At 59.6% G+C, this 25,511-nt stretch overlaps 1 protein-coding gene and 1 long non-coding RNA gene across 3 annotated transcripts; one reads left to right on the top strand and one right to left on the bottom strand.

Moving 5' to 3' along the window:
* Positions 1-4,168: 4,168 nt before the first annotated feature.
* On the bottom strand, positions 4,169-10,949 carry LOC117097875. Its single transcript, XR_004443089.1, has 5 exons — positions 10,835-10,949; positions 9,427-9,825; positions 8,708-8,945; positions 4,921-5,496; positions 4,169-4,445 (listed from the first exon to the last, which is right to left on the bottom strand). It is a non-coding gene; the product is annotated as an uncharacterized LOC117097875 (long non-coding RNA).
* Positions 9,468-16,295, top strand: SOX8 (SRY-box transcription factor 8). 2 transcript variants are annotated; one of them, XM_033236315.1, is made up of 3 exons: positions 9,468-10,958; positions 13,312-13,544; positions 14,291-16,295. In XM_033236315.1, the coding sequence occupies exons 1-3, from the start codon at positions 9,772-9,774 to the stop codon at positions 14,974-14,976; spliced, it is 2,106 nt and encodes a 701-aa protein (XP_033092206.1). In that variant the 5' UTR covers positions 9,468-9,771; the 3' UTR covers positions 14,977-16,295. The 2 variants fall into 2 exon arrangements, with proteins under 2 accessions (XP_033092206.1, XP_033092207.1); XM_033236316.1 differs by lacking the exon at positions 9,468-10,958 and adding an exon at positions 11,194-11,942 and having other exon boundaries at positions 14,291-16,291.
* Positions 16,296-25,511: the final 9,216 nt, after the last annotated feature.

Raw genomic sequence — 25,511 nt, 5'->3', positions numbered from 1 at the left:
CACCTTTGCACAGCCCAGCTCCTGCCAGCCCTTGGGACTGGACTTCAAGCTGTGGGGGAAGAGGGGGACTCAGGACTCAAGAGGGAAGGGCTAACTGCCCATCACCCCAAACAGAACCTGAAGGAGGACGCCAGCAACTCTACATTCTGATGACTGGAGTGGGGTTCTGGGGGCTGATCTGAAATGGGTGCTGGGAGAGGCTGGGGTCACAGGCATTCCTCAGAGGAAAGAAAGGGCGTGAGGCCAGAGTAGGCATTGGAGACCTAGAGGTTATTGAATAAACTGTGGGGCACTTGGAAGGAAATTGTGGAAGGGCAGGTTTCTCCTTATTCATTCGTCAGAGCTCTTTACATATGAAAAATCCGTTCTTTTGTGTATATTGGAAATATTTGTCCTGGCTTTTTGGTTTTGTTTTTATGTATTCTTGTCTTTCACCTCTCTAGTGTTCCTGGTGTTTTGGCGTATAAATTATTGTCACTCGGATGGTCAAATGACCCGTCTTTATAACTTGTTTAATTATATCTTCACCACCTGTAGCGCGAGACTTGTGAGGGCAGGGACTGACTGTGGACATCAGGTCCCCAAATCCAGGGCTGACCAGCAGTGGCCAGAGCTTCCTCTCAGCCTCCAGCCTCCCTGCGTTGCTGGGGTCATAGCATACCTGTACATCTTATGGTTGAATTCATTTTTAGTTTCCATTTCTTTTCTATGAAAACCCCCTCAGGAGCCCAGCTGTGCAATGGGACCCTGTAAAAGATGTTGCCATGGGTGCAAACATGCAAACATCCTCCACATGCTGGCCAAGCCTCCGGGAGCCCAGCGTGTGCCTGAGGGCTCAGAGCCTTGGGGATTGCAGGAGCCGTCGGCCCTGGCAGGCGCCCAGCACCCAGGTCCCTCTGCAGAGCCCACCACCTGTACCTCTCCTCATGATCTGGGAGCCAGTTTGGGAAGGGCCAGCAGAGCTTACACTGTTCCCCTCCTCTGTGGGGGAACAGGGAGCCCCACACCCTCGGGCTACGCCTGCCGATGGGGCCCTGTCTGGATGCCAGGCCTGTTCGGAGACGGACGGCGAGAGGGACTGCCCTGTGTCAGGTGTGGCCCTGCGCTGTCCTCAGGTGGGGCTGCCGTCACAAGGAGGCTTTGTGCACAGCTTCCCCTCGCTGGGCCGAGCTGCTCTCCCCGCAAAGGGTACAATGGGGCATTGTGCAGAGCAGAAAAGGGCCTCTTGTTCCAGCTTCCAGCGCTCCGGGCTCCGGCTCTGCGTTTGCCCAGGGTGGGAGCAGTCAGCGGAAGGGTCTGCTGGGAGCTCCTGTCCTCTCTGAGCTCAAGTTTCCCTCGGGGTCTGCTCTCTTGGGACCCTGACCACAGGGGTCCCATCCACTGCCAAGATTGGCTCCAGAGCAGGTCGCTGGGGGCAGGGCTTGGACCAAGGAGAGGTGGACCAGCAGCTCTGTTCATGCCCATTTCAGTCTGAAATTAATCAAAAGTGCACTGGGTTATGATTCAGCCATAAAAAGGAATCCAGGAGCCGGGTGCAGTGGCTCAAGCCTGTCATCCCAGCACTTTTGGAGGCCAAGACGAGTGGATCACCTGAGGTCAGGAGTTCAAGACCAGCCTGGTCAATATGGTGAAACCCCGCCTCTGCTAAAAATACAAAAAAATTAGCCAGGCATGGTGGCAGGCGCCTGTAATCCCAGCTACTTGGGAGGCTGTGACAGGAGAATCGCTTGAACCCGGGAGGTGGAGGTTGCAGTGAGCCGAGATTGAGCACTGCACTCCAGCCTGGGCCACAGAGCGAGACTCTGTCTCTAAAATAAAATAAAATAAAATAAAATAAAGTAAAATAAAATAAAATGGAATCCAGTTCTGACACATGCTACAACACAGATGAACCTCAGGACATTAAGCTCAGTGGGACAGGACAGACGCGGAGGTCACATGTTGTGTGAACCCATTTACACGAAATGTCCAGGGTGGGCAAAGCCACAGGGAAAGGAGGGAGCTCTGTGGTCCAGGTCTGGGGACGGGGAGTTGGGGAGCGGGTGCTCCGTGGGTAGGACGTTTCCTTTTGTGCTGATGAGAATGTTCTGGAACTAGGTGATGGCGGCCCAGCACTGCGAGGTGCTAAACACCACTGAGTCGTTCACCGGAAAGTGGCTTATTTCATGCTATGTGAATTTTGCCTCAAATTTTAGAAAAGTAAAATGAGGCTGGGCATGGTGGCTCACGCCTGTAATCCCAGCACTTTGGGAGGCCGAGGCAGGTGGGTCACCTGAGGTCAGGAGATCAAGACCATCCTGGCTAACACAGTGAAACCCTGTCTCTACTAAAATTAGAAAAAAAAAAAAAAATTAGCCAGGAGCGGTGGCGGGCGCCTGTAGTCCCAGCTGCTCGGGAGGCTGAGGCAGGAGAATGGTGTGAACTCGGGAGGCGGAGCTTGCAGTGAGCCGAGATCACACCACTGCACTCCAGCCTGGGCGACAGAGCGAGACTCCGTCTCAAAACATAATAAAAAGAAAAAGAAAAAGAAAAAGAAAACAAAAGAACGACAGACAGCCCTGCACTGGTGTTTGAGAATCGCCCAGAAGGCGCTGTCACCTGTCGGAATACATCGTATTCTTTACACTCACCTTCTTCATCTATATTAAGGAACATCCAGCAGTTTAAAAATAACATTTAGATACAGGTGTGTCTTATTCCCTAAGAAGGCGTTTCACTTAAAAACAGAGGCTTCTCCGCAGACCCAGAGCAAGTTGCAGCGGCCAGGAAATCGGCCAGATGGGGTCCTTCCACCCTGCAGCTCAGCGCCCGGAACCCGGGCTCTGCCTGAGCGCCTCACACCAACCCCAGGCGGGAGGAGGAGGAGGGCGTCCTGAGTTTGCCCTGTCAAGCAAAAACTCTAAGAAAAAAGCCAGGCTGACCCAGGAGAGGCCTGAGGGAGTGGAGATGAGGCTCAGCCACCCCAGGGCTGCCCGGTGCTGGAGGAGAAGAGGCTGAGGAGGAGAGTGGGGAGAGGGGAGGGAGGGAGGGGCTCCCCAAGAGCGTGCAGGCTGAAGACTGGGCTGTCTCCCCAGAAATCCACCAACAAGCCTGCCCTAGGTGGGACCCTGTCCCCGCCATCCCAGCCTGCGCCAGCACGGCCTCTGGGACCCAGGCACACACAAGCCCATGGCTGGCCATGCTCCCAGCAGCTGCGGGCCCGCTTCAGGGAGGAATGAGCCCCTGTCGGCACCTCGTCCAGCTGTCCCCCAGCACCCCGGCCTGGCAGCTCCTGCCGCATCAGGGCCATTGTCCCTGGCATGCGGTTGCAGCTGTCTCTGGCACCCACAGGAACCCAGCGTGGGCCCGAAGCTAATCGTGCACCGTTCATTTACCCCAATTTGTCATGTCCTGAAATCTGTGTATGGAAGGGGAGCCCAGGACCCATTGATGCTAACATCTGTCGCCGCCTTCTGGAAGGGTGGTCAGTTTGGGCAGATCCTGCTGTGAATGTCCAGCGGGCAACCCCCCCCCGCCCCACGTGAGGCTGGCAGGTGCGGGTGGGGGCTGAGAGAGCAGGTGTCGTACCATTTGCTGGTTGTCCTGGGACCATGACTCACAGACGGCTGTTCTGCTTGGCTCACCCTGTCCTCTCCCTGCATCCTCAGCTACAGGCCACGAGTGCTCCCACCCCTGCACCCCAGAAGGAGCCGCAACTCCATGTGACCCTGCAAGCTGGCAAGCCATGGTTTCTAGGCAGAGTGGAAAGCACAGCACCCAATGTGGTGATGTTCTCTGGTTGCAGGGCCCTGTGTGAGGAAACGAATGTGTATTTTTTTTTTTCTCTAGGAATCATATTCTGCACTGGAAGAAGCCTCGGAAGTTGCCTGGCCCAGAGGTCACAAACCAGAGCCCTGCGGGCTGAGCTCTACCCACAGTGCAGTTAGCAGTCAGTGTAGCGGTCACCAACGGCCACAGTAATGCTGCGTAACAAACAGCCTCGGAGCCCAGCGTTGTGTGTCACCGGGTGGTGCTACCCAAGCCCAGGCCACAAGAAAGGCAGGGCAAAGGCAGAGCTGGCCTGTCCTTTCTCGGAGCCTCTACAGCAAAGCTTTGCTGAAGGCTCTCATCTGAACCGAGACCACGGAGGAAACACATTCAGAAAAATGAATACTTGGGAGACAGCAGAGACATTTTTACAGGGTGTGTTTTAATTTGCCTTTGGCACTAATGGGTCTCTGGAACGTTCCATCCTGGCCGGGGAGGTCAGGACCTGAGCGACCAGAGCCCTTTTCGAGAAAGCAGCTTTTCCTTTGCGGCATGCTTATTTCAAGCACCATTTTCCCTCCTGGTTATACTTGAAATGGGGCTCAGTGTTGGGAGGTTTCAAACGTGGACATTCCGGGCAAGGAGTCTCATGAAATCTCAAGGTTGAGTGTGGAAGGACGGTCACAGGTCTTGGCAGCCTAAGAGGGCACAAAGGCTGATTTTTCTGGAGTCAGTCCTCTCCTGCCGATGGGCTGAGAGAGCCCCCCAGACCCCACGTTCCTTCTCAGAGGACCTCGGCCCCCCTGGTGCCTGGGCCAGGGATGGGCTGGGGGCTGGGGCCCAGGGGAGCCAGGGCCTGGCACCCTACAAGGGCCCAAGGGCTGAAATGGGGCTGGGGTCCCTGGATCTAGGGGATGAGGGCCTAGAATGAGGCTGGGGTCTGGGGTTCAGTGGCGCGAGGACCAGGAATGGGGCTGCGATCTGTAGTCTGGGTGTCTGGCGTCAGATAGCACCCTCCCGTACGGGGCACAGAAACCCACATCTATACTGCAGGGTTAGGGACAGCATTTACTGCCACCAACGAAAGTGTTGACTCCAAGTCACAGACACCACCCCTAGGCTTGGCCTCCCTCGGCAGGAGATGACGCCCGCTGGGAGGTCCTTGGTGCTCACCTCTCCCTGGCTGCTTGGAGCCCCAGGGTTCCTGCCCGGGGATGTTTCAGGGCTGCAGAAGGACCCTCTGCCCACTGTCAGATGAGAAGTGCGGAGAGCAAATGCGTGCTGTTGGCGCTCCCCCCACCCGCCACTGAGAGGGGAGACGGATGGGCCCAGCCGGAAGCTTGGGGACCCGCTCCCAGCCTGGAGTGACAGACGCTCAGCAGCAGGAGTCACAGCTGTTCCCGATACATCCGTGATCTGGGTGTGCACCTGTCGCTGGGGAGAGGGCAGCGCTGGTCTCCATCCTTTGAGCTAAGCATCGCCCGCTCCCCGAATCCTTTCCACATGAGAACAGCCCGGGCAGGGGTCCTCAGCAGTCAGTAACTACTCCCGCCAGCACGGGTTCACGGATCAGGAGGCTCCCAGTGTGTGGGGGGGCAGGAGGTGGAGATGGGGAGGGCTGGGCTGGAGACGCTCGTCCTCCGTGGGGGCCAGGGGCATCAGGAGGACCAGGAGGATGTCTGGGCTGCAGGCAGAAGTGAGCTGCAGCGGGGCCAGCTCTGGCCACAGAGGGCCCAGAAAGCACTGCTCCTGCAGGGTGCCAAGAAAGGCTCACTGAGTGGTTTTCCACTGCTCTGTGAGCGCCGGGAAGCTTAAGGCACAGACAAGGCCAGTTCTCAGGCAGATGCCACCCCGGCCAACAGGCCAGCCTTGACCCAAACCAGAACTCGTGTCCCAGCTGGCACTGTCAGCACCCGAGACAGTGAAGCACAGGGAGCTGCAACCCAGCCCAGAGCTCCAAGTGTGCACGGCCAGGAAGCTGACTCCCGAAGGGGGTTTTGAGAGGGGTCCTGCGAACTCTCCTCTCCCCTGGAGACCTATCCGGGGGTGGGGCCTTTCCCAGCCTCTGTTCACAGCCTGTGCCGGCCCAGCCTGTAGTCACTGTAGTCTCGCCAGACCAGCCGTCATTAAAAGCACCAATTAATCTCCCAGGCTGTGCCAGGACGCTGCCAACTGCCCCACGGGTGCTGGGGATGCAGGGGCTGGGAGGCCCGGGCCAGGGCTGTGCACACACTGGTTGCCAGCGGGTTCACGCCCGCCCAGCCCTCCCTGTGCTTCTCACACAGCACAAAAGATGGGCGGGCTGCCGCAGGAGGAGGGACGGGTGGGAGGTGGATGGTGGGGGACAGGGGAGGATGGGCAGGGAGGGACGGAGGGGGACAGGGAGGACAGGCAGGGAGGGATAGGGGCCTCTCCAGGGTGGCATTTTCCTGGGCAGCCCTGCTTTCTCCTTGGGCCCTGGGCCCAACACACACACCACACACACACATCATACACATCACACACACCACACACCATACACACACACCCTGCACACATACACCACACACAACACATACACCGCACCCCATACACAAATACATGTGCACACCACACACACCACACACCATACACACACACCACATTCATCATACACATGCACACACACACCACACACCATACACACACACCCTGCACACATACACCACACACAACACATACACCGCACCCCATACACAAATACATGTGCACACCACACACACCACACACCATACACACACACCACATTCATCATACACATGCACACACACACCACACACCATACACACACACCTGCACACATACACCACACACAACACATACACCGCACCCCATACACAATACATGTGCACACCACACACACCACACACCATACACACACACCACATTCATCATACACATGCACACACACACCACACACCATACCACACACCCTGCACACATACACCACACACAACACATACACCGCACCCCATACACAATACATGTGCACACCACACACACCACACACCATACACACACACCACATTCATCATACACATGCACACACACACCACACACCATACCACACACCCTGCACACATACACCACACACAACACATACACCGCACCCCATACACAAATACATGTGCACACCACACACACCACACACCATACACACACACCACATTCATCATACACATGCACACACACACCACACACCATACATACACACCCTGCACACATACACCACACACAACACATACACCGCACCCCATACACAAATACATGTGCACACCACACACACCACACACCATACACACACACCACATTCATCATACACATGCACACACACACCACACACCATACATACACACCCTGCACACATACACCACACACAACACATACACCGCACCCCATACACAAATACATGTGTACACCACACACACCACACACCATACACACACCACATTCATCATACACATGCACACACACACACACACACACCATACATACACACCCTGCACACATACACCACACACAACACATACACCGCACCCCATACACAAATACATGTGTACACCACACACACCACACCATACACACACCCACCACATTCATCATACACATGCACACACACACCACACACCATACATACACACCCTGCACACATACACCACACACAACACATACACCGCACCCCATACACAAATCATACATGTGCACACCACACACACCACACACCATACACACACACCACACATACCATACACACACTGCACACCATACATACACACCCTGCACACACACACCACACACATCATACACACACACCACATACCACACACCATACACACACCCTTCACACATACACCACACATATCACACACATGCACATCACATACACCACACACTCCATACACACATCACATACATGCACATCACACACACAGCATACACCATATACATACCACATGCACACTCCACACATATATCATATACACCACACACATCATACACACGCACACCACACACACATATATCATATACACCACGTACATACCACATGCACACTCCACACACATATATCATATACACCACACACATCATACACATGCACACCACACACACATATATCATATACACCATATACATACCACATGCACACTCCACACACATATATCATATACACCACACACATCATACACATGCACACCACACAGCACACACCACCATACACACACACCACACACACTATACATGCACCACACATACCATATATGCACCCCATACATACATCCCATACCCATACCACACATTACATGCCATACAAACACACACACCACACACACATATCCTCACTCATACACCAAGCACATATACACATGAACACAGGCGCCTCCGGGGTCACCATCCCTACGAGCCACGGATGGGGTGGGGTCATCTCTCGTCTGGAAGCGTCCCCCAGGCCATCCCTGCCCCATCTCATGGGCAGGAGAGCCTGCCCACCCAGATTCTTCTCTGCAGCTGCCCTTGGCACCCAGGCCAGGGCATGTGGAGCTACAAATGTCGTCGACACCAGCTCTCCATGCCCGGCACTCATGGCCAGGGGACAGCCCTGGTCCAGGTTCCCCCATCAGATCCTCCCCTTGAAACTGCAAGGCCCACTAGCAGGTGGTGAGGTCAGGGTGGGCGGGGCCATGCAGACAGGGCAGAGCCATCCCCAGCTGAAGGGCTGGGGCAGGGATGGGAGACAGGGGAGGAGTGGGTGCAGGTCCCCCCCGGATGAGGACATGGGCCCATCAGATGCACTCAGAGGTGGCTCTGATGGCTGCCCCTCCACCCCTGGGTCCCTCTCTTATCATCAGACACTCTGTTCTAGCTTCCCCAGGGAAAACGCTGGCCTCTCCCTGCAGGTCAGAAGCTTTAGGGCTCAGCTTAAATGACACCAAAGATGCTTTACCAGACCATCCTTCCTGAAGTCCCCGCCTCTGAGAGGTGCTTTTGGGGCTAGCTGCCCACCTCCCTCCACAAGGCCAGCATCTGCGGGACAGGGGCTGTGAGGGTGGTCCGGCTCCGTCCTGTGTGGGAAACTGCCTGGCACACAGCAAGTGCTTAATACCTGGCGACACTCAAACCACTTGACACCTCCCTCTCTGAAAGCCCCATTCTGGGGTCCAGTCAGTCCTAGTGGCTCACACCTGCGGAGGACAAGGGCATTTTCCTGGGGACTAAGGGATGCTTCTGGGCGCCACCCTGTATGGGGACCCTCACCCACATATACTGCCCTCCCGGGAGTGCAGCAACACATCCTCAGCTGGCTGGCCTAGGTCCCCCCCTCCCACCCCAGCGACTCCCCACCTCCCCACCCCTCCCGTGGCAGCCTGCACGCCTGGCACCTCCCCTGGTGGTCACTACAACCTGCGGAAAGGAGCAGGTGCTGGTGGAACCCAGGGCAGGGTCTCGGTTGCACAGACCACCGTGCCCCCGAATCAGGCCCTGGACGCCTCCCCACCTCAGTCTCCCTTCCTCCAGGGGCGCTGGAGTCCCCCACCTCTGTCCCAGGGACCCGAGGCCTCCGTGGTGGGTGGGAAGCCGGGAAGAGGCCGCCCTGCCTGCTCGCAGACCTAATGCAACTTTGCTTTTCTTTGGCAAAGAGGAGCTCCCCACGGAGGTCCTCACCCGGATAGCACTGTGAGCCCGAGTGAACGGTGTCTGCTCTCCCAGGGGCAGGGGGTGGAAGGTGGCACAGTTTGGGCCGGGCCGCCCACCCTCAATGCCTCCACTTGAACCCCCACTTCCGCCTGCCTGCATCCCAGGCGAAACAGATGAGTTCCGTGAGCGCCCCAGGCCATTCTCTGAGGGCCAAGGAAGGATGAGGGACCCCGAGCAGGGGGCAGGGCCTCCAGAGAGAACGTGCACTGCAGACGGAGGTGTGGGTCTTCCCAGGCAGGTGCCAGAGCCAAGCGAGACGGTGGGGCGGAGAAGAGAGGGCAGGCCAGGCTGGCAGCCAGTTTCCCACCTACGATGCGTGGAGTCTCCCAGCGCGCAGTCCGCCTTCCCAAAGCTGCTTCCTCTGACCTGGCCAAGGGAGGCTGCAGAGATGAGACTCCCCTCCCGGCAGGTGGCACGGCTCTTGCTCTTCAGCCCGGAGGTCAACACTTCCTCCGAAGGCCTGGCCCCCTCAGCTCCGCGCCTGGCTCGGGTTGTTCCCAATGCAAAGCAACAGCGGCCCCGGGGTCTGCGGCCGGGGGAGCACCAGTTCTCGGCCAGGCCAGAGTGGGGGTAGGAGGCGAGTCCTGCGCGGTCGGTGGCGGCCCCAGGTGGGTGCGGTGCGCGGGCATGAAGCGGCAGCGCGACCCCCGACTTTGCATCTGGACTTTTCTGGTAACGGACCAGCTCCTTCTGCCGGCCGGGCCGGGGAGACCGCGAGGCTCAGGGGCTGCGGCGGCCACCGGCCCGGGCGTGGGCGCTTTAGGGGCACCGGCGCGGTCGGTCACTCGGCTTTCGCGGGCCGCAAGCTCGGAGACGCGCGTGTTCCGCGTTGGCTGCCTGACCCGAAATGGCGCAGCCCCGTCATCTCCAGCGCGCTGGTCGAAAGTATCCGAGCCACCCTCGGGGACGGCCGGGCCGAGGCCACCTAGCGGGGGCGGCCTTGGGCGGGGACCCGGAGCCGCGGCTGGGCGCTCGCCTCGGAGGGCAATGTCCCCTCTCCGACCCCGCGGTCCCCACCAGGGCAGCACACCCCGTCCTCTCCCCGCCTCCGCAGGCGCCCAGGGCTCACAGGCTCGGAGCGGCCTCCGCCTCTGCCGGACCACCCAGGGCCGCCCCGCCGGAGAGGCCTCCCCGCCCCCGAGCCCTGGGTCACGCCCGGAAGGCCCGGGGCCCCCGCGTCCGGCCACGCCATCCGCCCGGCGGCCCCAGGGACTTAGCGCCGGGTTCAGCGCAGGCCCCGCCCAGCACTCCCGCCCCTCCAACTGCCCGGCCCCCGGGACCGCGCCCCCGCCCGCGCTCTCCACGCTCGCACCCGTATGGGGAGGGCGGCCCCGGGTCCCCCAGCTCCGGGCCGCGGCCCCTCGGCGCGCGTTACCTGGACGTGCGCTGCCCGCAGACTCTGGACGAGCTGGGCTTGGGCGTTGCGCGGCGGAACCGACCCTGCCTGGACCGCAGGCAGCAGCTGACCCCGCGCCACCGGTCTGCGGGCGAGACCTCGGGTGCGAGACGGGCTGAGAGTGAGTGTGTGTGTGTGTGTGTGTGTCGGGGGAGGGGCCCGAGGACCCGCTTCCTAGCTGAGCCTCGGGACAGGGGGCGGACTCCTAGGAGCCGCGCGGCGCCCGCAGAGGAGAGGGAGCGCCGGAGACCCCCCACCCCGGCCTCCCTGCCCTACTTCCCTTCCCCGGGCTCCGGAGAGGGGAGCTCCAGGCGTGGGGCGCCGGGCCCACGTGGTGCGGCGCCGGGCGGGGCGGGCGGGGGCGCGGCAAGAGCGGCGGAGCCTTCTTTATGGGTGGGGGGCGGGGGCGGCCGGGCTCCGCCTCCGGGGGATCGGGGCGCGCTCCGCCAATGGGCAGCCGGGCGCGGGGCGGGGCCGCGGGGCCGCCGCTTAAAGAAACTTGTTGCGGGTCCCCGAGCGGGAACCGAGCCTCGGCGGCGGCGGCGGCAGGGGCGAGGGTCGGGGCTACCGCGCGGCGACCTCGGGTCCCGGAGCGGCCGCAGGGCAGCCCCGGGCGCCGGCCCCGGTGCGCGTCCCCGGTGCGCGCCCCTCCGCGCGCGGCCCCGATGCTGGACATGAGCGAAGCCCGCTCCCAGCCGCCCTGCAGCCCGTCCGGCACCGTCAGCTCCATGTCGCACGTGGAGGACTCGGACTCGGACGCACCACCGTCTCCCGCCGGCTCCGAGGGCCTGGGCCGCGCGGGGGGCGCGGTGGGGGGCGCCCGGGGCGACGCGGCGGAGGCGGCAGACGAGCGCTTCCCGGCCTGCATCCGCGACGCCGTGTCGCAGGTGCTCAAGGGCTACGACTGGAGCCTGGTGCCCATGCCGGTGCGCGGCTGTGGTGGCGGCGCGCTCAAAGCCAAGCCGCACGTGAAGCGGCCCATGAATGCTTTCATGGTGTGGGCGCAAGCGGCGCGCCGCAAGCTGGCCGACCAGTACCCGCACCTGCACAATGCCGAGCTCAGCAAGACGCTGGGCAAGCTGTGGCGGTGAGTACCGGCGCGCCGGGGGCGGAATTCGGAACCCTGGCGGCCCCTGGTCTCGGACTGCGAGCGGGGGCCGGAGGTGGCGGCCACACGCAGGCTCCAGGCTCTGCACCTGGGGCGGGTGTCAGGGCGGATCCCCGTGGAAAAACACCCTCTGGCCAGTCGGGTTCCAGCGCCAGGTATGGGAGTCGAGGTCCGTGGAGGGCAGCGCCTGGGGTATCCACCCTCGTGGCGGGTGCGCTCTGGAGCCAGTTCTGCTGGCGGGGAACACCCTGAGGAGGGCCATGGCTGGCACCCCGAGGTACCCTCCAGCTACTGCCAGTGGCCCCAGCCCCGGGAGGCCCACCCGGCACGAGAGCAAGCTGCATGCGGCTCTCTGGAGGTGCCCCCGCCTTAGAAAGGGCTTAGCTCCTCTGGCTCCTGGACCACCCATGGGGAGGGAGTGGGGCAGGCGTGTGGGTGGGCATCAGGTTTGCCTGCGAGTACCCTCCCTGCAGCTTCTCTCTCTCCTGGCCACTCTGTCCGAAGCAAGGAGGGCAGAAGTGGAGATGATGGGGTGTGTCGTGTGCACGCCTTGGCGTGGTAGAGCTGGTCAGTTTTCCAGAAATTAGGACTGCAGTGTGAAGAACTTGTTGCTCAGGACAGGCAGCCCTCACCAAGTGTTGAGTTTAAAATAGTTCTCTTGGTTTGGGGCTCTAGTTCTTGTATCCTGCTCCTCACCTGGAAAATGGGAGCTTGGAGCTTGCATATCTGCACCTCCTGTCTTCTGTCTGGATCTAGGGCGCAGCCATGGGGCGCTGTAGATTGCAGACCCCTGCTCCCCCAAGTCCTGCCGCACAGGCGGTTGGAGGTGAGCCTCGAAAGAGTCCCAGGGAATGTGTCCTGAGGCTCAGTGAGGACGGGCGCCTGGGCCCTACCCGGGCTTCTGGGTGTCTGGGAATGGAGGGACAGCAGCCCAGCTGCCCGCTGGAGGCCGGCACTGTTCCCGGGAAGCCTCGCTTTTGTCCACCGCCGCCGGCTGGGTCCTGCCCGCCTCCCCCGCCTCCCTTAGAAAGCCCCAGAGGGAGGGAACAGCAGGCCCGGAATAGGGGGAAGTAGAAGGAGAAAGGATGGGAAGTGTGGGCCTTGTTCTTTGACTGTCATAAGCATACCAACCTCCCCAAACAGGCGCCGCGGGCTCCCGCCAGCCGGTTCTCCCAAAGGGGCTTTGCTCCCTGGTGCCACAGGAGGCCATGGCGCCTGCGGCAGGAGGGTTTCTGTGGTCAGAGCCTCCCGGCTGTGGCCTCTGCTGCCAGTCCCCCCCCGTGGTGTGTGCCCATGCCAAGGGCACAGTGGGTGCCCTGGCCATCCCTGCCTCTGCCCTGTGCTGCAGCTTGCTGAGCGAGAGCGAGAAGCGGCCCTTCGTGGAGGAGGCAGAGCGGCTTCGCGTGCAGCACAAGAAGGACCACCCCGACTACAAGTACCAGCCACGGCGCAGGAAGAGCGCGAAGGCCGGCCAGAGCGACTCGGATTCCGGTGCCGAGCTGGGACCCCACACTGGCGGCGGCGCCGTGTACAAGGCTGAAGCAGGGCTTGGAGATGCGCACCACCACGGCGACCACACAGGTGGGCTCCAGACCCCCCGGCATATCTGGGGGTCCCCGGTGCAGGAGGCAGCCGTGGGGTTTCTGGCTGAGATAGGTGCACGATGGTGGAGGGGGGCAGGCGCCCTGGAGAGAACCAGGCCTTCCCCGGGTCCCCTGAAAAAGCTCCCAAGGCCCCGGCCACCTCTGTTTTTGGTGCGCAAGGGACCTGCTTAGGCGCCTCGAGTGCTGAGGGGCTGATAGCTTCGCTTGGCAGGGACCCCGAGAGGTGGTGTTTTTTGCAGCAGGACTCAGTCGAATGCGGGCTCCTCTTCCCACACCGAGCCGCTGCCCACACGGTGCTCAGCAGCCCCGGCTTCAGGGCCAGACTGACAGGGTGGAGTCCTGCCGGGGCCTCGGTCAGGCTGGCTGACGCCCGCCAGCCTCAGAGTGCTTGGCTGGCCCGGGGAGGAACAGGGTCTGTGTGGTCCCCCAGCGCCCTGTAAACGCCAGCTCTGGCCAGGCTGGGTCTGTCGGCTTTTTCCCCCAACCTTGGTCTCTGGGAGGGGCCTCAGGTCTTCCCATAGCACAGCGCTTCATGGAATTTTCTCGGCCGAGGAGTGAGGTCTAGGTCTGACTTTGCTGGAATTTCTGGGAAATGTAAAGAAACAAAAAGCCGTTGATCCCCCCTGGCAGTTAGCGCGGGTGTCCCTCCCCTTCCAGCCTGGCCGGCCCCACCCGCCCCACAGAAGCGGCATTCATCCCTGAAGCCTGCTCTCCTGTCCCCAGGGCAGACCCACGGGCCGCCCACCCCACCCACCACCCCCAAGACGGAGTTGCAGCAGGCGGGCGCCAAGCCGGAGCTGAAGCTGGAGGGACGCCGGCCGGCAGACAGCGGGCGCCAGAACATCGACTTCAGCAACGTGGACATCTCGGAGCTCAGCAGCGAGGTCATGGGCACCATGGATGCCTTCGACGTCCACGAGTTCGACCAGTACCTGCCCCTGGGCGGCCCCGCCCCACCCGAGCCCGGCCAGGCCTACGGGGGCGCCTACTTCCACGCCGGGGCGTCCCCTGTGTGGGCCCACAAGAGTGCCCCATCAGCCTCCACGTCGCCCACCGAGACGGGTCCCCCGCGGCCGCACATCAAGACGGAGCAGCCGAGCCCCGGCCACTACGGTGACCAGCCCCGAGGCTCGCCCGACTACGGTTCCTGCAGCGGCCAGGCCAGCGCTGCCCCGGCTGCCCCCACTGGCCCCTTCACCGGCACACAGGGCGACTACGGCGACCTGCAGGCCTCCAGCTACTACGGAGCCTACCCTGGCTATGCGCCCGGCCTCTACCAGTACCCCTGCTTCCACTCGCCGCGCCGGCCCTATGCCTCGCCCCTGCTCAACAGCCTGGCCCTGCCGCCCTCCCACAGCCCCACCAGTCACTGGGACCAGCCGGTGTACACCACCCTGACCAGGCCCTGAGGGCCTGGCCATGGGGAAGGACTCAGCACTGGGGGGACAGCCTTGTCCCAGCCCGGATGGACTAGCCTCTGAGGCCTCCCAGTGTGTATGGCCAGGGCAGGCGGGCGCAGTGGCTGAGCTCCGTCAAGTGCCTGCTGAAGTCTGCAGGGAAATGTGCTTGCCTCCCGTGGCCCTCGGCCTCCAGATGGCCACACCTCCGCTGATGGATGAGCTCCATCTCCCTTTTCTCTCTCTTTTTGAGGTGGCAGGATTATTCCACAAAGAAGGGCTGCCATTTGGTCCCCCTTCTGGGAGGACTGGCGGCACCAGCACCTTCACTTTGCATCTCGGTAGAGGAGAAACGGCAGCACAGCCCAAGGACCAAAGGAGGGGGTGGCAGGGGCCTTGCAGGGTACTCTGAGGTCCAGGCCGGCCTCAGTGCTGAGAACCCCTGCACACATGGCCACATTCCCTCGACGATGGCTGCATGGGCTGTCCAGGGTGTCTGTCAACAGACCCTCCAGGGACGCACCTGCTTGAGCATCTCTGGGACCCACCTGTCAGATCTGAGGCGTCTCCTTGCTGGCAGAGTGCACCCACATAAGGTCTGGCTGTGATTAACACATATCTTTTTTATTGTTATGTTTTTGATAATTCTTATTTTTGAAGCTTAAATGTGTTTCTTTTGAAAGTTGTTAAAGATATATTTATGTTCTATTTTACCTTTAATTGAGGTAATTCAGGCAAAGAATAGAATTTAAGACAAAATGGAAGCTGGGAAGCTTTCCTTGAGGGCAGGCAGGAGGTAGGGTTGCAGGTGTTGGCTGGCATCACATTGCTCAGCTTTTGGGAGGCCGCCCTGGAGGGCCCAGAGGGCCCAAGGTCCCTGGGAGGACTGGGCCCCTCATGCCTCGAGCTTGGCAGCCGAAAACCAGAGGGAGGAGAAGGGACTTGCCTTGTGGCATCTCTGATCAGGTTGGGGTGCCCCAGCACCCAGTGTCAGTTTGGGGTTTGGGAAGCAGGACTCCGTCTCTCCCCTGACTGTGCCATATGGTAGGACACATAGGATACAGGAATTCCTGGGTCCCTGCCCACGACTGTGCCACATGATAGGACACAGGAATTCCTGGTAAGTGGTGCCTTCAGAACTGATCTTGGCTCACAGGCACCAGTGCCACCTACCAAGCTGTGAAACTAAACCTTCTCCACTAACCGTCATTAGGGCCTTAGTTCTAGGTGAATAATATCTGATTTACCTGCACCGTTTCCCCTGTGTGCTGAGCACAGAGCACATGATAGCACCTGCTTCACGGAAACCTGTGCCTTTAAACTGGGTAGATTTAAATACATCCGAGAAGTTGCTTCTTTTTACTTTTTCTACTTTTCCTGCTTTTTTGTAGGAAAAAAAAAGTCTCTGCTTCTGTTTGGGGGTGGGGGTGGGGGTGGGGAGCCACCACAGACCTGTTTTATGCAGCGTGTCACTGGGTACCGCGTGGGGAGGACACACCTTCACTCGCCTGCTGCCTTCACTCCTTTCTGACCAAACCATGCTAACTTTTGTACAGATCGATTTAATAAAATTAAACAAAGTGCTTTTTATCGACGTGGGCTACCTTTTGTGTGTGGCTTTGCGTGAGCCTGGGGCTCCCGGGGTGAAGGTGTCCAGCAAAGGCAGGATCGGGCTGTGCCACTTGTGACATGCAGTGGCCGGCCTCACCCCAGTACCCTCCACGTGGGGCAGCAAGGAGGGCAGCCGTGAGCCCACCCAGACCCCGAGCGGCAGGGGCAGCCCGTCATGCCAGGAGGCATCAGCAAGCTTCAGTCGGAATGGAAACACCCGTATCCTTCACAAATCCCGTCATGGTGTCCGGGAAGTGAGCTCCTCGTCTTCCTTCCTGGAGGGCCTCCTTGGTAGGCAAAACGGGTCTGGATAGGCCCAGTTTGAGGCTGTGCTTTTCCTCCCAGGCAAATCCCAGAGCTGGTTTTTGGGTGGCTGTGCAATGCTGGGAAGCTGACGGCATCTTTCAGGCCTTGGCATGAAACCAGGCTGGGAGCGATGAAAGCGGCCCCGCAGGAGCCAGCAGAGCTGTCTGGTTGGAGGAAAGTTTCTAGGGAGAAAATGGCTGTGGGAGTGACAGCCAGTGAGGAGCAGCTGGTCCCTTTGCCAGGCCTCCCGGGCACCCGAAGCTGGTGCAGGGGCATCTTGGGGCTGGGGGCCGCCCCTGAAATGCAGAGACCCAGCTTCTCAAGGCATCTCGGTCAGGGGTGGGATGTGCTGCTCACAGGAACCCAATTCGAGAGGCGGCTGCATGTAGGATTTTGATGGGGTAGCCTGGGTAGGAGGCCACCCACCCAGTCTCCTTGCCCACCTGGCTGCACTGCCCCTCACCCCACAGTGGGGATCCCATTCCAGGGCCTGCCAAGAGCAGCGGGGGAAAGGGGTGTCCGAATATATGAGGGTTCCTAGGGGTGGGGTGTGCGGAGCCCCGCAGGCAAGGAGGAGGCTGGGAGGGGGCTGCCGAGAGCCAGCTTCACAGACACCCAACGCCTCCGCAGAACCGGCCCAGCCCGTCCTGCATCCAGCCAAAAGCCAGGTCCACACGTCCCTCAAAGCTCACACATTGACACCCCAGCCAGGGAGAACCCAGGGTCCAGCTAGCAGGCAAAGTCAGCTCTGCCCCTGGGCTGCCCTGGGATGTGCTTTGGGGCTTGCCAGGTTCCCAGGGGCTGGGAGGCCCTACCAGTTTTGTGTGGACTTGGCGGGGCTGCTGCAATTTAACTCCTAGGGGCCCCAGGCCCTGCGTCTCACTGGCGTGTGCCCTGGGGGAGGAAAACCCCATGTCTCCGTCCTGAGTGTGCCTGGGTCCCAAATGTGTTCCTATGGGTTTTCCAGTATCTGAGTTTCATAAAGATCAGGGAGTGCCACCCTGTCCTGGCGCGTCCACACCTGCCCAGCAGAGGGGTGCACAGACACCTCCTCCCCCACGGACACCTCCTCCCCCTGCACAGCACCGCCCTTTGTCCCTGCCCCTGCCATCCCTCCTCTCCGTGAGTCCCACTCTGGCAGGGCTTATGGCTTCCGCCTTCGGCACTGGATGCTGGCCCTGGGAGTCTCCAGGTGCTGGTCCCCCTCCCCCAGTGCTGCACGGAAGAGGCGGCCTGAGTGGGTGCCCCGGGAGTCAGGCTGCTCTGCCCTGGTCTCCGGCTGGTGGGGGTTTTGCTGGAGACGAGTCCTCCAAGAACGCCAGGCTGACAACGTTGTTTCCAAGCTGGCATTGTCCCAAGCCCAAGCCTCCCTGCGCCTTGTCCTCCCGAGAGCTTTGCATCCCAGGGCAGGCTGGCCCTGCTGGGACAGTTCCTCATTTTCCACGTCCTTACCCTCAACAGAGAGCATTGCCTCTGATCTCAGCTGAACAGAATGCCCTGTTCAGCCCCAAAAGGAGAAATGGCATTGGTGATCCACCCTGGCTTCTGATAGACTGGAAAAGCCCCTCTGGTCTTCCTGGGACAGAAGCGGCCTTAGGAGCGGGTTTTTGGTGTGGGTGTGAGTTCACAGCTGTGTGGCTGTTCCTTCCCAAGAGGACCTGTGTCCTCCCAGAAGCTGCCTGGAAGGGGCCTGAGGTCCCACTCGCCCGCCTCTCCTGGGGAATGTGACTCAGGGACCTGCTCGGTCTGGTGTGGCATTGGGCCACAGTCAGGGGACCATCAAGTACAGGGTGTCATGGACCCAGGGTTCTGACCTGCTATCTGGACCCCCGTCTTGCCTCCCCAGCCCAGATGGGAGTACCTTTCTTGACCGCATCTCTAGCTGCTCCCTGCTGGGGCTACAGCTAGAGGCTTGGGGGTCATGTTTCCAGGAGGTAACACCATGACCACCAGACTCCAGGCAAGCCCTGGACACTTCTGTGGACGTCTGCAGGGGCACGTTCCACCAGGCTTACAGCAGACCTGCACCAGTCAGGACCCAGTCTCAGGCAGCGAAGCCAGCACTTGGTTCAAATCCCTCTAGGTCAGTATAGACCCCAGATGAAGGAGATGGGTGTTCCCCCACCAGCGACTCAGGCAAAGAAGCACCCCAGAGGGAAGGAGACACAGCCCAGCACTGCCCCCAAGCCTCAGCTGGACCCTTCCTGCAGGACCCAGCGCTGCACCCAAGCCTCAGCCGGGCCCTTCCTACAGCACCCAGCTCTGCACCCAAGCCTCAGCCTGGACCGTTTCTGCAGGACTGTAGGGGCATCAGGCAGGTGATAGAAGCCAGAGGCTCAGATCGCCCACTGCCCAGGCCCTGCCAGTGATGACATCTGCTTCTCTCTCCTGGGACCAGAGGCCCCACGCCTGCTCCCCACAACCTGGCTCTGCTGGCCCAATCCTGAGGCCACTGCAGACAAGGGGGCTGTGGCCTGATTACCCACTGGCCCTTGGCTGCCTGGGAACTGTAGGGACCCACCTGGGCCCCCTACCACCTGGGAACCCCAATATTCACAAGAGCTGGGGAAAGGGAAGGGGGGAAGCTGGCTGTCCCTCCACCTCCCATCTGCCGTTCAGAGGTGTCATCTAACATCCCCGGCATCCCCTCTCATTCTGGTGTCCCCTGTGTTCTATAGGAAGCATAGACTGTGTCTCCAGGATGGGTTATGGGAGCTGTGGGGCTCCCAGGGTGGCAGGAGTCCTCGGGGGAGAGGGGTGGGCACGTGCGTGCGCAGGAAGGCTGTCCTGGAGCAGAGCAGTGTGGGGCCAAGCCCTGTGTTTTCTGCCGCTTCTCACTGGCTCTGGGGCAGATGGCTTCTTCTGGGGCCTGGGCTGCCTCACCTGTATGACAAGAATGACCCTGGAGCTCTGGGGAACTTGGTGAGATCAGGAACTTCCCCAGGCAGTGCCCCCCAGGTGCCTGACGTGCTATTGATGGCATTATGACCACCTCGGGCCATGCAATAACCCTTTTGCTTAATCTGCAAAATAAAGCGGGTTTGGCAGCAAGAAAATCAAAGTGAAACTGGTGAAGAAAGTGCCGGCCTCCTCCCCAGCCTCACACCCTCCTGGGACTCAAACCCAGTGATCACCCCTCCTGCTGCCTCCTGCTGTGTCCAGGGCATTCACACAGCTGCCCCCTGGGAAGGCAGGATGGGCTGCTTGCCTGCTGACCTCCCATGCCTCAGTTTCCACCTGTGATCCTGAGGTGGTGAGAGCTCTGCCGAGCTGCCCCAGGGATTATCTGAGCTGGGCTTGGTGTGGCTGCAGCCAACACACTGGTCCTGCCCCTCTTGTTGGTCAAATCTCAAGCCAACTTATCCCAGGACCTTGGGTCCTGTGTGTGGCAGACGCTCTTCCCCACCCTCCCCAGCCCCAACCTTCCCCATGGACCTATGGCCAGGACTGGGGAACTTGCCACAGCCTTGGTGGGCCCCCTGACCAGGGGACCATCCGGATTCCCAGGCCCAGGCCCACTGAGGTCTGCCACAAGTACAAGACACCCAGGACGCCTTCCTCAGCAGCGCCCAAATGGGCCCAGGCCCGCCTTCTCCCCCAGGGCAGCTGGTGGCTGCATAAGCCCTGCTCCCTCAGGTCCCTGGCACAGGCCAGGCACCCGGCCCAGGAGACTCCACAAAGAGTTAAGGGGCACAGGCGGCTGTGCCCACAGTGGGGCGGAGCAGCCGGGCTGGTACTGGGCCAGGAGCATGGGCGAAGGCGCTGCATTTTAATCAATCTTTATTGCCGGCGAGGACTTTTTCTTTATCTGGTGCACAATAAAAGAATTAATTAGACAGAAAATGGCAGGGCAAGGAACTGACAAGTCATTACGGGCTGCTGAATGACCGATAAGATGCAGCCGGGAGGCTCTGGCCGGCTCCGGAATGATAATGGCTGGTGGGTGCTTTGTATGCGCGACCAGAAGGCCTCTGTGCCGGGCACTGTGGCGCTGCTGTTGTGGCCGGCAGACCTGTGGTCCTGCCTCTCTGAGCAGGGCAGGGAGTGGGAATGCTGGACAAAACCCCAGTGTGAATTTCTGTGTCCGGACATGGCAGTGAATGTTCAAACATGGAGAGGACTTGGGCAGGTGGTTCTGTCCTTCGGACTTGACTTCCCAGCTTGGGAACAGACATAGTGATGGGGTGTGGTGAGGGGGCTCTGCACACTGCAGGCAGCAGGGGTGTGGGGAAGAGAGGGAGAAGAGGCAAGGAGAGGGGAGGGGAGTCTTAAAGGACCTAGAGAAGCCCTCCCCAGAGCCAGGCTGGGCTGGGGTCAGCTGCTGCCACCATGGTTACTTAGATGTCACCAGGAAAAAGGGTCCCCCCCCAGCTCCCCCACAGACCTGGCTCTCCCACTCAGAGGCTTCAAGCTCCTCGTGGGTCTGCAGACTTCCCTGTGATCAGGAAGCATCCAGAACAGAGCCGCCCAGCCGGGGGGCAGAGGGAGAGGCTGGTGAAGGAGCATACCCAGGGTCCTGATGCCTGGCCTCTGTGTGGGAGGCTCCCTGTCCTGTCCCTGTGATCTGAGGCCCAGGAGCTGAATTCAGAAGCTGCCTAGAGCCCCGGCTCTACAGCTCTCTGCTGCTGGAAGGAGCATTTGTTTCCCAAGCTCGGCTGTAGGGAGGGGCAAGGCCCCAGACAGGTTGGAAGAGGGGCCTCTCCCACCCCAGGGGGTGATAGGGACGCCAGAGGCCTCGCTGGATATGTCGGTCTCCAGTCAACAGCCCTTCCTAGGCTGGGTGTGAAGAACAGGTGACATTCACGTGACAGCACTGCCATGGGCTTCACCATGCAGCAGCCCCTAACATGGCTGGGCTGTCCACGAGGGGCCGTGCCAACATCCTTTACTGCAATCGGCACTGAGGCCCTGGAGAGGGACACAGGCAGCCCCAAGTGACGGATGAGAAAGCCGCTCACATGTGCTATTCTGGGCAGCAAGGCCATGTCCAGAAGCTGCTGGACGCGAGTCCTGGGCCTGCGAGACCCTCATGGGGGAGGGGGCTGCTCTACCCAGAGGACAGTTCCTGCATCCGGGCAGCAGCCTGGGGGTCCCTGGGTAGAGGGGGCTGAGATGAACTGTCTGCGCTGCACGCAGAGCAGAGGCTGGTCCTGTTTCTGGGTACAGAGCATCCTGCAGGCATTGCTGGGCATCTGGACGCCATGGGGCAGCATCGTTGTCACTTCTGACACTTGGCTTCCAACGGGGCGGCTTCCAACAGGGCATGTGCTTGTGAGACGAGGGCAGGCCTGGACACCCTCCACATCACCTCCAAAGATGGTGGTCTCTGCCCTCCTCCAATTTCTGGGGTCACTCTGGTCGCCCAAGGATTTTGTTTGATAAAGGAAGGGGTGGACAGGCTGGGCATGATAGCTCACGCCTGTAATCCCAGCACTTTGGGAGGCTGAGGTGGGTGGATCACAACGCCAGGAGTTTGAGACCAGCCTTGCCAATATGGTGAAACCCTGTCTCTACTAAAAATACAAAAATGACTCAGGCATGATGGTGGGTGCCTATAGTCTCAGCTACTCGGGAGGCAGAAGAATCGCTTGAACCCGGGAGGCCGAGGTTGCAGTGAGCCAAGGTCGCACCACTGCACTCCAGCCTAGGTGACAGAGTGAGAGTCCATCTCGGGAAAAAAAAAAGGACGGGATGGACAGAGGTGATTAGAGGGCCTGGGGGACTGGCTCTAGAAACCCACATCTTGTACCTTTTCCCCTGAGAGGAAAAAGGGTGTCAAGAAAGGGTCAAAATTCATCCTGAGGTGCAGCATCCTGTGTCTAGGGGTTCAGACAGAGAAAGGAGTGAGACACTCGGCTCCCCGAAAACGCCCTGGTGTGTACGGCCTTAGACAAGCTGCTGGCCTCTCTGGCCTCAGTAGCCCATCTGCAAAATGCGGAGAATGGTGCCCAACTCCCCAGCAACAGTGCTCAGAACACAGGATGCTGGTGGGTCAGGTGCTTAGCACGGGGTTTGGTTAGAAACAGCCGCCCAGCACATGCCACCTGAAGTTGTCTCTGAGCCACAGGGACAGGATTCACACCTACATATGATCAGCAAAGAGTCTGCCTGCTGGACAATGGTGGCATATACTCCATACACCTGCCCATCCACCCAACCCCCCATCCACCTACTGCCCATCCACCTACCTCCCATCCTCCACCCATCCACCCATCCACCCACTCACACATCCACACACCCATCCATTCACTTAACCATCCATCCATCCACTCACCCATCCATCCATCCATGCACCCACCCATTTACCCAGTCACGCACCCATCCATCCACCCACCTACTCACCCATCCACCCACCCATCCATCCACTCACCCATCCAACCATCCATGCACCCATCCATCCACCCACTCACCCATCCACCCCCCCATCCATCCACTCACCCATCCATTTACTCACCCATCCATCCATGCACCCACCCATTTACCCACTCACCCACCCACCCACCCATCCATCCACCCACTCACCCATCCACCCACCCACCCATCCACTCACCCACTCATTCATCCACCCACCTACCCACCCACCCATCATCCATTCACCCACCAACTTGCCCACTACCCACCCATTTATTCATCCATCCATCTACCCATCCATCCATTCACCCACTCATCCATCCATGCACCTGTCCACCTACCCACTCACCCACCCACCCATCCACCCATTCACTCACCCACCCAGCCATCCATCCACCCACCCACCCATCAATCCACTCATCCATCCACTCATCCACCCATTCATCCACCCACCGCCACCTGCCCATCCATTCATCCAACCACCACCCACTCATCCATCCACCCATCCATTTATCCACCCACCCACCTTCCACCCCAGCCGCACATCCGTCCACTCACCCACCCACCTATTTATCCATCCATTCATCCACCCAGCCACCTACACATCCACCCATCCATCCACTCCTTCATTCTTTCATTCTTTCATTCAGTGACTGCTATGTAGTAGGTGCTGAGCTTTAAAGGAGAAGGAGATAGACTCAGCCCTGAGCTCCCTCAATACATCAGGAAAGGGCAAAACAGGACAAGTACAGGGAACCCTAAGAACCAGTACAGGGACCCAACCTGCCCTGTGGTCAGTGGAGGCTTTCTGAGGAAGTGGGGCCCTTGAGATGTTTCCACTGAGTCTTGAGCAGGGTTCTGGTGAGTCTTGTGTTCACCAGGATAGAGTTTCCACTGAGTCTTGTCTTTGAGCAGCTCATCTCTCGCTCAGTTAGATGTCATCATCCTTCATTTCTTCACTCAGTCTAAAGGATTCTACCTGGATGGCTCCATCTTGCTCTTTTCCCTCTGAACCTGAGTGAGTGGTAGTGCTTAGGAGACACCTGAGACAGGTCTGAGATATGCCTGAGGCAGGCAGAACCACTGGTTCCATACACAGCCCTCTCACAGCTGTGAGTCCCAGGACTCGGTGAGCAGTAGGGTGCCGAACTCATCGTGGTTTGCCTGGACATTTCCAGTTCTTGCACTGAAGGTCCCATGTCCTGGGAAGCCCCTCAGTCCTGGGAGAACCAGGATGGGTGATCATCTGGTGGGCAGGTATGGAAGGTTCCCCACTGCCCATGCCCATCTGTGCAGAAGAACATGCTTTGTGGTGTGGATGTGGTGTGGAGTGGGGGTGGAACATGAGCCATGGCTCACAACATGAGCCATGTGTCCCTGGGTGGCCTTACGAGCTCAACAAGCTTGGGGCCATTACTGTACTTGGCCTTCACCCACAACCTAAATTATCCTGAACACAGACCAGATACTCAATGAGTATTTGCTGATTGAACACATAAGTGAATGAGTGAATGATTTGCTCCAGACAGAACAGAGTCAAGTCTCTGAGATATTTCAGAGCATCGAATAGAGCATTGAACCAAATGAAGGCTCAGTGGTAACAAAAACAGGCTGGGCAGCAGCAGGAAGCTCAGGGTCATCATTGCTCTCTTTAAATTGCTCCAGTGGTGAGAATAATTTCTACAGGAGACCCACTGGCAGGAAGGGTAAAGGGGTAGCCAACAGGGAGGTAAGCACGGAAGAGACCTCAGGAGCCCCAGGCAGCTCCGATCTGTCATCTGGCAGCTATTGTGGGTTCTGTGCAGGTGGAGTCATTGCTAAGCAGGGGGGGCCTGAGTGCATGACATGGGAGACCTGACTGCTCAGCTTGAGTATATCATTAGGACTATGGCTGATGCTAATGACTGCAACCTTGAGTTATCAAGACATGGTAGAAGTGTGTGTCAAGCTCATTTCTCTAAAAGATGCAGCACCCACCAGGATGGCTGAAGTTCAGAGGGAAGACATCCAGTCCTGGTGAGGACATGGGCACGTAGAGCCTCGTCCTCCTGATTGAAGCTTGTATTGCACAACCACTCCAAAGATGGTTTGTGGTCCCACCTAAAGCTGGCATGCCAGTGACCTATGACCCAGCAATTCTGCTGCCAGAAGTCCACCCAGGTGAAATGCATGCTTGTGTTCACCAGGAGAGAAGGTTCTTTGTAGATCTCAAACAGGGAACTTTTCACACACCCCTCAAGAATGGGTAGATAAACTATGGTCTTTTCCCACTCTGAGAT

This window comes from Trachypithecus francoisi, unplaced genomic scaffold, assembly GCF_009764315.1.
Source record: "Trachypithecus francoisi isolate TF-2019V2 unplaced genomic scaffold, Tfra_2.0 Lachesis_group15, whole genome shotgun sequence".
Lineage (NCBI taxonomy): Eukaryota > Metazoa > Chordata > Mammalia > Primates > Cercopithecidae > Trachypithecus > Trachypithecus francoisi.
Note: the sequence above shows the minus strand (reverse complement) of the source record. Positions and strands in the feature narration are given on the sequence as shown.

Bases quoted from the DNA above. Each gene is read 5' to 3' on its own strand.
- SOX8 (XM_033236315.1), top strand. From the start codon at position 9,772: ATGCGTGGAGTCTCCCAGCGCGCAGTCCGCCTTCCCAAAGCTGCTTCC. The intron at 10,959-13,311 runs GTGCGAGACGGG...CCTGTGCTGCAG, and splicing joins GTCTGCGGGCGAGACCTCGG to CTTGCTGAGCGAGAGCGAGA. The intron at 13,545-14,290 runs GTGGGCTCCAGA...TCCTGTCCCCAG, and splicing joins CCACCACGGCGACCACACAG to GGCAGACCCACGGGCCGCCC.